This window comes from Anomalospiza imberbis, chromosome 1 (genome assembly GCF_031753505.1).
Source record: "Anomalospiza imberbis isolate Cuckoo-Finch-1a 21T00152 chromosome 1, ASM3175350v1, whole genome shotgun sequence".
NCBI classification, from domain to species: Eukaryota; Metazoa; Chordata; class Aves; order Passeriformes; family Viduidae; genus Anomalospiza; species Anomalospiza imberbis.
The window spans coordinates 110,526,823-110,539,550 of record NC_089681.1 but is presented as its reverse complement, the minus strand read 5'-3'; the positions used below and the strand labels follow the sequence as shown (position 1 = coordinate 110,539,550).

The 12,728-nt window shown below is 47.8% G+C and overlaps 1 protein-coding gene across 4 annotated transcripts in view; it reads right to left on the bottom strand.

Annotated features, from left to right (window-relative positions):
• Nucleotides 1-12,266, bottom strand: part of TRIM71 (tripartite motif containing 71) — a 62,140-nt gene extending 49,874 nt beyond the window's left edge. Inside the window, exons 1-3 of one of the 4 annotated variants that reach the window (XM_068205959.1) lie at nucleotides 12,181-12,266; nucleotides 10,754-11,330; nucleotides 9,744-10,668 (exon numbers count right to left, since the gene is read on the bottom strand). In XM_068205959.1, the coding sequence (XP_068062060.1) occupies nucleotides 9,744-10,668; nucleotides 10,754-10,767 (939 nt within the window). In that variant the 5' untranslated portion in view covers nucleotides 10,768-11,330; nucleotides 12,181-12,266. Of the gene's footprint in view, nucleotides 1-9,743; nucleotides 10,673-10,753; nucleotides 12,155-12,180 lie in introns of those variants that run through there. The other 3 variants (XM_068205967.1, XM_068205973.1, XM_068205950.1) reach the window with 3 other exon arrangements.
• Between the last annotated feature and the right edge of the window lie 462 nt (nucleotides 12,267-12,728).

The following is a 12,728-nucleotide window of genomic DNA, read 5'->3' as shown; positions in this document are numbered from 1 at the left end:
CTCCATCCTTTCCAATTCCCTAATGTTTTGTTATTGTTGCTTGTTATTTTTTTTCCTTTAGGGTAGAATCCACTCCAGACCACTGCCTGATCTTCCCAATACCAATTTCTTTATTATGATAATTTTGGTTTTGTTTTTTTTTTTTTTTTTTTCATCTATGAACTGTCCCTCCTTTCTTCCCATCCAATATTTTCCCATTCATTTAAAAGCCTTTAAGAGAAGTTGACACCAAATACATCCTGTTGGGACATAATGGCAACACTGTAGGTACTCCTACAGTAACTAGCCAGGAGAAATTATTTTCCATTATTTCAGTCTAGTATTCAGTCAATTCAACTGAATTCTCTTGTATCATTATCTGCACAATAGTGCCTACAACTTGCAATCACTTCAGTGGGAGAAACAATTTTCATTTTCCCCTACAAATAACCCCTTCTCTGAAGGAAGGCTGTTCGGGTCTCACAACAACTTTAGCTAGCTTGCTGATCAGTCAGTCATCGATTTAAGAAAATCTGGTTTCCAATCTGCTCATCTAGCCACAAAAGCTGTGTTCGGGACACTCAGCCAGCTCAATCGGCAACCGGTTTCTTAACAGAGAAGCCATGCCTTTCTCAAGTAACATCCTTGTATGGATCAAGTATTCTTGAAATTTGAGTGACTTTGTCTAGCAGGCTGCAGACCCCCTTCACGCTCCAACTTCAATGTATTAAATCTCCAGTGCCTTTAGGCATACCGTATATAGCGGTGGGGGCGGGGTGTGCTGCAGGGGGCTGGAATTTAACCCTTTACCAGCACTGCTTTTAAAAGGGAAAAAAAAAAAAAAAAAGCAGGCTTGGAGGCATGCTGCTCCTTCTTTCTATGCTCTGAGAAAGTTCTTCCTCAAAGTGTCAGACCCACTCTGCCTCACATACACATGCACTTACTAAAACATCCTGGAACCATACAGTTTACTTTCAAAGCACAGCAAGACACAGCAGCAACAAGACCCCAGGAGCTACCTGGTGGCTCTCTCTTACACCCTGCATGCCTGACATGGCATTATTCAAGGTTACAGAAGACCAGCAATAGTAACCTTGTCAGGCTACCCGTACTGACTCGCTCACTGGTGCATCACACTACCAACCCTGACACAAGACAACAGGATTTCTTTAGTCCCTGATCCAGCACTAGGCTGGATTACAAAGCTTAAGGGCACCCGTAATGCAGACAGCTTTCATGCTTTGCTCACACCCAATATTTAAGGCTAGGGATTTTTATTTTGTACACTTAACTGTCTGACAGTGTGAATAGCTGCATAAAAAGAACCACTGAAGTGAAGGGGAGGGAAAGGGGGAGGATTTGAAGTTTGATAGCTGACATTTTACCCTAAATAATAGTTTGCCTTTTGTTAACCAAGAGCAGCTGAACAAAAGGCTGTATAACAGTAGTTTTTTTAGAATATGCCAGCCACTCTGGACAGCAAGTGCCTAGACATCCAAACAGAATCCACAAAACCCAAGACAACATGGGACAAGGGGAAGTTACAGCAACAAGCTCCAGCACTACCATCCAAGAACACACTGAAGTTTGATTGCTGAATTTCAGGTCCTTGCCAGCCTTTTAATCCAGCCAAACACAGCATTTGACAGTTCTGTACATTCACAATACCTTGCCTAGCAAATGGAAATATTTACAGTAGATGGTAGTTTATAACAATATTGGCTATCCACAAAATATATGTGGGGGGCATGTAATACAAGCAACCAATTGAAAAAGATAGCGTTTAGCAAACTTCACAGAACACCTTTAAATATTTTGGTTATGCATGGAGACTAAGCAACATTAGAGGGAAAATGATGCAACACAAGTTTAGCTATTACCTTTGGCTCTCTAAAGCACCCTTCTCCCCTGCAACACAGATTAAAGGGCGAGCATTTGCTATTCTCACATCCCTGGAAAGCACTGGTATAAAAGAGCAGCCTTGGTGATTGCTTGTGTGCTTTTAGGAGAATACTGTAGTAACAAACAGGAGTAAAACACAGCTGCTGAGGTGACAGCAGTTGCCTTTGGTTGGGTTAATTTGTCTACTTCAGAAATTAAAGACAATTCGCATGTTTCTTCAGTTGAGGTTTTCTCTGTAGCATTCAAGGTGTATCTCACAATCCCCAGAATTTTAAGTACCCAACTCTGAAAAGTGATTCTCAGCCACTGCCAGTCCAACAAGTTTAGAGCTTGCCTCAAGTTGCCTCCCTACTGCTGGGAGGTAATCCATTTTCTCCAAGTCAGCACCAGTGTGGAGGCAGGCATACAGTACAAAGCATACAGAACCATAAAACAATAAGCATTTGAAGATTCCGGTTCAAGTCTTAGTCACTTCAAAAATATTTCAACCACATATGAAGGAAACTGCTAACTAGTCATCATCCAAGCCAACAAGTTCACCATCTGGGGTTTTAGCAATGCACGTTACACACTCAAGTGAAATAACAGGAATGGAGCTCTTATTTCTTAGAGCTGAACACATAACTATGAATTAATTCTTCCATCAGTATTGCACACATATCCAAGATGCCTGAACAACACAGAATATATATTCATGAGCCTCATCCATGGGTACTGGGTTTTATTCCTTTTTCATACTATGCTATACAGCTAAAACATTCAAAGCTGGCCAACATTTTTAGTTGCTAAAAAAGATTAGCAGCTATGGACTCTAACTGAAAAGAACTTATTTTGTTGAGGTTGATAGCAGAGGAAGAAACAAGTAGCTGAGAATCAAAAGATCTTTACAAAAGAAGCACACTACTGTCTTAGCCACATACAATTTATCCTCTTCAAGATGGTAGAGCAAAGAGGAATAATAAAATAATGTCTGAGGTGACATTACATAGTAAAGAAATTTGGTACTCAAGGTAGAAGTTGGCAGATACTGCTCAATTCCTTAACATGTTTTTTTGTTCCATTTCTGTAACTTGATTCAGATGCACAAGCTTAATTTGTTAGGAGGACCAAACCCATCCCACCCACAGAGCCCTTCTTCAATCACAGGCAGGGAAAGGAGAAAACAAGCCATGGAACAGGCTGCAGCTGAGCCCATAAAGAGAACAGCTGAAAGAAAGTCAATATGCCTAGTATATTTTAGGATGAGGGACATCCATTCATTACATTAACCAATACTTGGATTGCCAAGCAGTAGCCAGTCCCATCCAGTATTTCTACACTTTAATTCAAGACTTTGAATGATAGGTTAAAAGCATTAGTAAAAATTATGTACTACATAATTATGATCCAAGACTATATTTGTAACTGCTCTACTGAAAGTGGAGTACAGCTGAAGACAATAAACCCCTTCTGTGATATCTAATCTGTGGTAACATTAGTCTTGCATTCAGTGTCTGTGCTCTCAACACATTGTGGTTCTTTCTTTGCCTGATGGAAAGACACCAACAACTTTGTAGGAAGGAAGGGAATATGGGAAGAAAACTAGGAAGACACTGGGTTGGGACAGTATTGAAAGAGGACTTATACCTCCTTGACTTTAAAACAGAGGAACTAGGTAGTTTTTCTTTAAGGAAGCATGGTCTAGCAAGCATGTTCACATGTTTAGCTGAAAAGAGAAACTGCTACACATGAAAAATTTCATCACTAAATTGAAGCAAAAATTCAGCTATACCTTCTCTCCCAGTTACAAGATACACTTCAAGGCATTGGTTCTAACAAAACCATAATTTTAAAAAATTATGGGTATACAGTAGTCTAGTTTCATGCCTGTTTATTGTATGCATATCTCCAGCTGTATGTCAGTACAACCTCACAGGTCTATGCTGCAGCCTGCAGCATAGTAATAAGTAATACCCTTACTCACAGCAATACTCTTGGGTTTTTAAAGACAGGCTCTAAGTAAAAACAGTCCATGAAACATGCCTGAACATCCAAGGCATATCTGCTTTTTCCCATTTTTACTCACTGAAAATTGTCCGAAATCGTGTTTAATTAAGCGAGTAGTGTAACAACATCATATTGTCACCAAGAGAAATACCTGACAACTTTGCTGTATTTACCCTAAAATGGTGAGCAGATTTCAACACCAGTCAATGGCAAAGCAGGGGGGGTTTGCATTCTCCAGTATGGTATTAAAGCTCTTTTAAAACCCAAAGTTTTAATTCTATTACTAAAGAGAAGGAGTTAAATAAAATTACTTCTGCATGCAGAGAACAGCCAGGAGCTAAAGATATGATGGGGAAGAGGCATCTAAAGGGAAGGTAAGGTAAGGCAGAGTAATCCCAGAGGTTTAACACCTGATAGCTGAACAGTATTTGTAAGTTAAAAAACACTGTGGAAAAAAAAAAGATTATTCCAACCCCTTATCCTATGGATGTTAAATCCACATTTCATGTATCACATATGAACGAAATGACTCACTACCCTGCTTTCTTCATCAGGAAAAAGTTAAAAAGGAAAACACAACTGTCAGTAACCTAATCTGAAGCACTGTCCTCAGATGGGCACCTGTATGTGGCTTTGATATCAGAAGAGGAAAGACACGGTAATTATGATAAATGAAGGCTGCATGAGTACAAAGAACTATATGCAGTTTCTTACATACACTGGAAGTATGAATTTCTCTAGCTCATGTGCACATTTTTTCTCTAAAGTTGAAGCTCTAGCAGTCACAACACCAGTGACACAAAGTATCACATTTTAAAACCACTGCCTCTGGATACACTCCTAAAATTTCTAATCTCTTTGTTAGGCAGCAAAAACCTTAATCATTACACAGAGAAACAGCAAGAGCCTGTACCCCACACTGCAGTTTCACGTAAATAACCCCTGAGCAAGAGATGCAGAACTGGAACTGGGAACTCAGGCATACTCCCTCTGCATCAGCCAACTACTCTGGCGAGACGTGTGGGTGGATGGCACCAGGAGCACCACAAAGCAAAGCTCAACATTTGGCAGTATGGAAAGCCATTACACAAAAGCAACCACATTTAACCTACCATTCCTGTCTAACCACTCTATTCCTCCTTTCCCCTCATACTAGTTCAGCTTGCATTTAAAATAAACTTATACCAGTGCTAGCAAAAGGGAAAAAAAAAAGTTTTCTGTCATGTTAAGCAAGTTAAATTGACTCACAGAAGCATCTCCTGAGTGTGCACAGCCAAGCCTGGTGAGAACAGAGGAGGATGTGAGAGCCCCTATTCTCTAAGTAGCCATGAGATGTTAAGACAGCTTGCTCCCTATTGTGAAACCACAGCTTTACCCTACATTAGACCAGCTTAAGACATAAATTCAATCAGCAAATTTAGCCAAGGTACCAGGTAAGTAGCTTTCAGTTCAGCTGACAGCTATGCAGTTGGATGCTTTCCCCTATACATGTACAATCCTCCAAAATTGCATCTTTCACAATCTGTAAAACATTAAGAAGGAATTCATTTTATTTGTAGTCTAAAAATATAAGAAATCCAGGAATATATGCAACCCCAGAATTCAACATAGCAATCTGATTTTAGCGAGCCTTGTCCGCATGCTCCAATAGCCTCATGAACCACTGCAACTCACTGATATGGCAAAAAACTTAAAAGAGTTTGTAAATTAATCTGATCAGTTAAGAACCTGACCAAAGACAAACATGATGCAAGGAGGAGGAACAGTGTGTCTAAGGGCGAGGGGATAAATGCCTTTAAAATCCTTTCTTGCAACAGAGCGAGCTGTGGGGCTACAGGGTTTTGTCTTGTGTCTTAGTAGTCCATGAACCATTTCTAAAATTGAATCTGTAGAGCAATATGACAACTTGAAGGGTCACACACCATTAAGCTAACTGAATTTGGCAACTCCACACTTTCCCTAGAAAGCGTTAGAAGTCTGCTATTAAAGTGTTTTGACCATCCGCCACTGTTGTCATGAAATTATATTCAAGCACACAGGAGCTGAGCTCTGGCATAAATGAAACCCCAATTATTTAACTTGCAACTTGTGGCATTTTTCACTTCCTGAAATTCACTTGAATTCAGATAGTTTATCAATCCAAGCCAAGTGTCCTACAGCTGTTCCAACATTTTCTCAGATCATGGTTTTGTTTACAGCCTATTAATACTTCCAAGAAAAGAAAGAGAGGTGCTCTTTCAGTCTGAGATGAAACAATCAAGAACACATTGACATATCAGGTAGGATATTTGATTTAATTATAGGTAAGACTAAAGTAAAATCTTTTTCAAGTGTTCTGTTTAGTTGGTTTTTATAACAATAACATCCTAGTTGCTACTGTAGCATTGGGGGTGCTATATACACAAAAACATTGCCAGACAAAAGAAAATTATCAGTTGCAACATGGTTACTTTTGTAGTATGCTTTGAAACATCTGAAATTGAGCATTGCCCCTGCTGCCATGATACCATTTTACATCAGACAGTGATGTTCCCAGTAGTAAACCACCAGACCGGATTTCAACAGAAGCTCTATGACAAAGAATTGGCTTTTGCTTCCCGCCCCCATCCCAACAGTTTTATTCACCTTCTTTCATGCATCCCTGCAGTATCTGCAAGCACTGCCACCCTGAAAGCAGTGTCCAGGGTTCCACTCTCTAATGTTTGCCACTGGTGTAACAGTCAATATTCTCTGTTTCAGAGACTTATGTACTTACAGCACACAACAGGAGTCAACAGCTCAACCAAGACCAGAACCATCTCCACTAAAAAGAGACTACACGCCAGACATCCCAGTTAAGAGCTGAATTCTGCATTTCTCTGCATTAAGAGGATGAGCAACTACATTGATCTTGTCTGGCAAATGTGTATGTGTAGTCTTGTTTTGAAACTTGGAACACCCTGTAAGTAACCACCCACTGTGCCATTTCCCTTCTCACTCGTGGGAGTCTCAAAGCAGAGGTGGAATGAGGGAAAATTATGGGGAATGGACAGTGATTCCCAGAAGGAGGGGTGGAAAGACCAGAGAGGAACAAGAGGAAAGGTAACAAAGATGAGTAGCAATATTAGGACAGGAGTATCATGTTCTAGGCAAGAAGGCACAAAATAAGGGCACCAGCAACTTTTGTGCAGGAAATCCTCAGGGATGGGGTCAAACTCCTTATAACAGGGCAAGGAGGATATATCCTGGGGAAGGAGAACTCTGCATTTAAGAGAATTACTTTTCCAGCAGCTTGCAGATGAGATCTGCCTATGCCCAAACCTTACCTGCATGAATTAATCTGAGGGAATATCCTGTTCACCAGCTTTTCTCACAGACCGAGCAGAACCTGAGTTTTTAACTACTAATACTAAGGTTTCCGGCTACCATTCCTGCCTTGCATTTTAGGTTTGTTTTTACACCATTAGCCCCACAAAGTGCCTAAGTGATGCACTAAGTACTCTCCTGGAAGGCTGCCTTTCTATTATCGTTCCTTTTATGAGGTTGTAAATAGCATTCTTAAACAAGCAATAACCCTCACAGTTTTGCAGCCACCCTTTCTCAGAAAAAAAAAAAAAAAAAATGTACACCTCACCTATATTTTTAGCCAAAGTGATAAAGATTTACAGGACAAACTGTTCCCAACAGTCAGTCTCCTCCAAACAATTCCTCTTGCGTGAATAATAAATACTTATAAATGCTAATCAGGCACACCTGCAATAAGGAGCCACCAAAACGCACTAATCAAGAACAGTAGTAGATCATTAATTTGCAGAATAAAAGCCTTTCTCAACAGGAGCTGAAGGCTTGAAAATACTTACTTGTTTTAAAACAATTTCTAGGTCTACAGGACACAGGAACACCCAAACCCAAGCCTTTAAGAGGTGTACTCTTTTCAGAGTGCACTGTTGAAAGTAAAATTATGCAAAATAAACTAAGCTTTTTCAGAAGTTACTTCTAGAAAAGCTAAGCAAGGCTAGAATACCTGTTACTTCTAGAAAAGTTTAAGCAAGGCTAGAATACCTTTGTTCCCAATTTAAGCTTTTAAGTCCAAAAAATACCTTGGAGCTCCTATCCCAGCTACTTTTACTAAGTGATTCAGAATACATTGCATTAGAAGCTGGATATTCTATGTTATGGCCAAAAGCCCTCAATTGTTTCATTTTACACAGTTTAAAAAGAACTTTCATCCTACTAAGAACACAAAAACTAGAAGCTTTCTAGCCTGTACCGCAAGACCAAAGTTATACTCCAAAGTGAATGCAGAAAGATGTTTTTCCTTAGTGTCTTAAAAACATCATGCCTCATTTCAGTCTAGCATTCAGTATTACACAAGTGCTTTAGGAAGCCCACTCTTAGGGAGATACTGAGATACCACGAAAAGCTGTAAGCAGCCCAGCTGCCATAACGTTTCTGGGTTGCCTTTTTAATTTTTTTTTATTAAAAAACTTGATTGTTCTTTAATCACACTTCACGTCCCCCAAATATCATTTTAAGGACTTTTTCCACAGAATTCATTCGGTGTGTCCTCTGCCACTAGTAACTTTAAGAAACACAAAATGCCAGACCTTTCTAGAATTATTTCATAGCTATAGCAACATTAGAAGAGATAGAAAAAGTGTCCCTGAAAACTGAAGACAAAGGCATCACATTTCCCTAGGCTAAATGCCTTCGTGTATCAGTTAAGCAAGCATCCCACAGGAAACTCTTGTACTACCCCTGTCCTCAGGCAAGTTTTTCCCCTGAAACCCCTTGTTGTGCTGTCCAATTTCATCCTGGGAGGAAACTACCTCCAACACCGGGTTACTGGAAAATTCCAGCAAAATCCCCCCTCCCCCCCGTTGACCCCCAGAGCAAAAGGGGAAAGTCAGCAGATCGCTATTTTCCAGCTTCAAACGAAAAATCAAGTTTCAAACTATCACAGTAAGAAACTAGCCCAATGAAACTTAAGACACTTTCAAGTACATTTTGAAGAAGCCACTGCCTCTTTTAAGATCTATGATACCATACTTAGGGTCACCAGAATCAAAACTTGCAAAGCCAAAGCGCTTTAAATTAACACCACATAAAGCAAGTTCCTGTTTTTGCATCAGTAGATGTTAGCCACCACAGAAGCAGACAAGATGTTCACCAAGAGCAGTATATGTAGCTGGCATATGCAAGCGTGAGTATCTCTGCTAACTTTTTCACTGCCTTTTATTTATTTATCATTAATTAATCAAAAAGGTGTCCTTTTCTCAACACAGTTCTCTTGCTTCCCTATTTATTCGTTTTTCTTTCTCCAGTGCGTTACACGCCGAACACGGCTGTGCAAAGCAGACTCTACAAACCAGTTTAACTTAGCACTGCGACTCTGGGGGACACCAAAACTTTTTCTTTTGCATCTCCACGGCCCCACCACCCCACGGTACACGTCCGACGAGCTCCTCCTGAGAGGCACAGCGCCTGCAGCCGCCCAATGTCCCCGCTGAAAACCGTTCACGGGCAGATCGGGGCTCCGCCGGCCGCCTCCGGGGACGGCATGTCCCGCACCTCGCGGAGGCGCCCCCCGGCTCACCTCTTCCTCCTCTCGGGCGGCGGCGCGGAGCATCGCCCGGTGGGAGCGGGGCGCGCCCGGGACGCTGCCGCCTGGCCGCACGCCCTCCCCCGGTGTGTCAGCGGCTCCTGCGCCCCGCACCGGCCGCTGCCGGGGCGGGCCTGCCCCCTGTCCCCAGCCCCGCGGGGCGGCGGGAGCGCCGCGGCCGGTCCCTGCCGCCCCCCAGCAGCGAGCGATGCGGGCGGGGCCCCTCTGGCGCCGGCCAGGGGCGGGAGCGCGGCCGCCCCTTCCCTCCCTCCCTCCCTTCACTCGCTGCGCTCACCTCGTCGTCGTGGTGCTGGCAGTAGCTGGCCCGGTCGGGGAAGACAGAGAGGATGTTGTATGGCGAGGCGGGGTAGGGCGGGCTGAGGGCGAGCGGCGCGGCGGGGCCGGCGGCGGCGGGGCCGGCGGCGAAGCGCTCGATGAAGTGGTCCTTGGTGAGGCGGACGCGCTGGTGCGCCCGCACGCAGTTGTCGCACAGGTGCTCCTGGCAGTCGAGGCAGCGGGAGCTGGCGGCGTTGCCCTCGTCGCAGGAGCTGCAGCGGGGCTCGCCCTGCCGGCTGTGGGGCCGCCGCAGCAGGAGCGCCGCCGAGCCGCTGCCGCCGCCCGAGGAGGAGGAGGACGACGACGTCGAGGAGGGCGCGGCCGAGGCGGCGGCGGGCGAGGAGCCGGCGGCGCGGGGCGGCCCCGGCGGCGGGCGGCCGTGGTGCCGGTTGTTGCTGCCGCCGCCCCCGCCCGACCCCGCGGCGGGGCCGGCCCCGGTGGCGCGGCCGTTCTTCTGCTCGTCGGCGGCGGCCGCCACGACGACGACGTCCAGCAGGTTGCTGAGGAGGAAGTTGGAGGAGGGCAGCGCGTCCATGCCCGAGGGCTCCGAGATCACCACCTTCTGGTCGCAGATGGGGCAGCGCAGCTTGAGCGCGTCCCCCGCGCCGGGGTGCCGCTGCGCCTCCAAGCACTGGCGGCAGAAGGCGTGCAGGCAGGGCAGGACGTGGAGCCGCCGCGGCGGGCCCCCGCAGGAGGAGCCGCCGCCGCCCCCGGAGGAACTGGAGGTCTGCGAGGAGGACGAGGAGGTGGAGGAGTTGGAAGAGAGGGGAGCCGGCGAGCCGCACATCTCCTTGCACAGCGGGCAGATCTGGAAGTCGGACTCGGGAAACGAAGCCATTTGAGATGGGCCTGACTCCCCGATGGGGGGCAAAAACGTGTCCCTCCTACCTCAAAAAAAAATTTTAAAAAGAAAAAGCGTGGGCGGAAAAGCAGAGGCGCGGGGAGAAGGTAGTTCTGCAAGCAGCTTACGAGCAAGCTGGCATCGATCAGTCGTTTTGCCAAGTGGGATCGATAGGCCGGTTTTGCAAATACGGTGTCATCGATCCGGCGGTCTGCAGGGAGCTGGGTCCTCTCCTCGTACCTCGCTGCTGCCGGGCTGGCTGCTGCGGGGAGGGGGGAGTATTTTTGGTATCAAGGTGTAGCTGTCCCGTTCTCCCTCAGTAAATGGATCCTCTCTTCCCTCTCATGTACTTAACCCCCGATCCCCCGTTGCATTAGACAAATTGTATCGATTCCCCGATCGGTCAATACCTCACACAGTCTTCTCATCTCCCCCTCGGGTCAGCAGTTTGACAACGTGGTTTGGTTACTTGTCCTCTTCCTCAACGGAAAGTGCATGGGCGCCGACCGCCCGATCCCCGCCGCATCCAGCGGGGACCGAACTCTGTCCGCCGGTGCTTGGCTCCGGTTCCCACGGCCGCAGAACCGGGTCGGGGCGGCAGTGCAAGTCCCTCTCGGCCGGGCGGGCGGGGGGGCAGCAGGGGCTTAATTCAAGTTTCGCTCTTTCTTCTTGGGGCGTTGGGTTTTTTCCTCTTTTCTTTTAAACCTGTGCTTGTCGGGGGGGAAGGGGAAATTTCGTTTCAGTTCCCCCCTCCACTTTTGCAATCCAGAGCAGCTCTAGGAGAGAGAGAGGCACTGAAACACAGTGGCCAGGCAGACTTCTCCGGCTCCAGTCTTCCCCCACCGACGCCTGCTCCACCACCGCATGACTGGGGGGTGGGGATGGAGGGCGGCGTTGGTGCCCACCCCACCGGCAGAGACTCACGCTGGCGGGACGCGGAGGAGGAGATGGGAAGAATAAAAGGGCTCCGAGGACGGCCAAGAAGGGCAGTCCCCTCTCTCGCTTCTCCGAGTCCCGGCTCCCGCCGGACGCCTTCCTTTACGCGGGGCTTCCCGCGGAGGGCAGCGCCGAGCCCGCAGCAGCCCCGGCACACGCGGTACCCGGCGGCTCGGGCGGCTGCTGCCGGCCGGTCAGTGCCGCGGGCTCGGCGCGGCTCGCAGAGGCTGCTGCGGCCGGGCAGAGGAGCAGCGGCAGGTCCCCGCCGGCCGCCCTGAATTATTCATGGGGGGTGTATTATATTCGCTCGCACAAATTGGAGCCGCTGTGCAATGCTATCCGAGAGCGCTACGCTCGCCCCCTCCTCCTCCTCCTCCTCTCCGGTTCTCTCTCGCTCTGAGCCCCTGCAGTGCCTAGGATCACATTTCCTTTGTCATCTCGCCTCTTCGCGTGGTGTTTTATTGAGAAAACAAAAATAATATAAAACCCGAAGAAGAGGCGAGAGGATGGGGGCGGGCGGCGGGAGGAAAGCAGAGAAAACCAAAACGCCCGCCTCCCCCGCGATCTGCCGAGCCGGAGCCCACCGGCCCCGGGGGGTAAATTAGCAGGAATTACTCACTGATGCGGCAGCACCGTCCCAGGCGGCGTGGGATCCGGGGAGAGCCATCGCGCCGGGCGCCTTCCCCGCCTGGCGGGGTGCGGAGGGCGGCCCCGGGGAGGGAGGGGGGGGAAGGGGGGGGGACGCGGGGCTGGCGGCGGCGCTGGCTCCGGCCCCGCTGCGGCCGCCGGCACTGGGGCGGCGCGGCGTGCGGGAGCCTTTTAAGCTCCGACGGCGCGGGCTGACTTCCGCCCGGCTGCGGGGGGCGGCCGGGGGGCGGTCGGCGGCGGGCAGGAAACATTCGCCCTCCTCCGGCCCGACCTGCCCCCATCCGTCCGCATCCAGCCCCCTTCGCCCACCCCCCATCTTTTAATACTGCCGGTTTCAGTGCCGGGGACCCCCTACCACCGTGGGTCTGATGCGCCGCGGCTCGGGCGGTCGCCAGACCCTCGCGCCCCTTTTGGGTTTGGGAGGCGAGCGGGGCTTCGGGGCCGTTCTTTGAAAGCACCGAGGCGTTAATGCAGCTTTAAACATTAAGTCTCTCGAGAAATTGTTTTCTGACGCCCAGT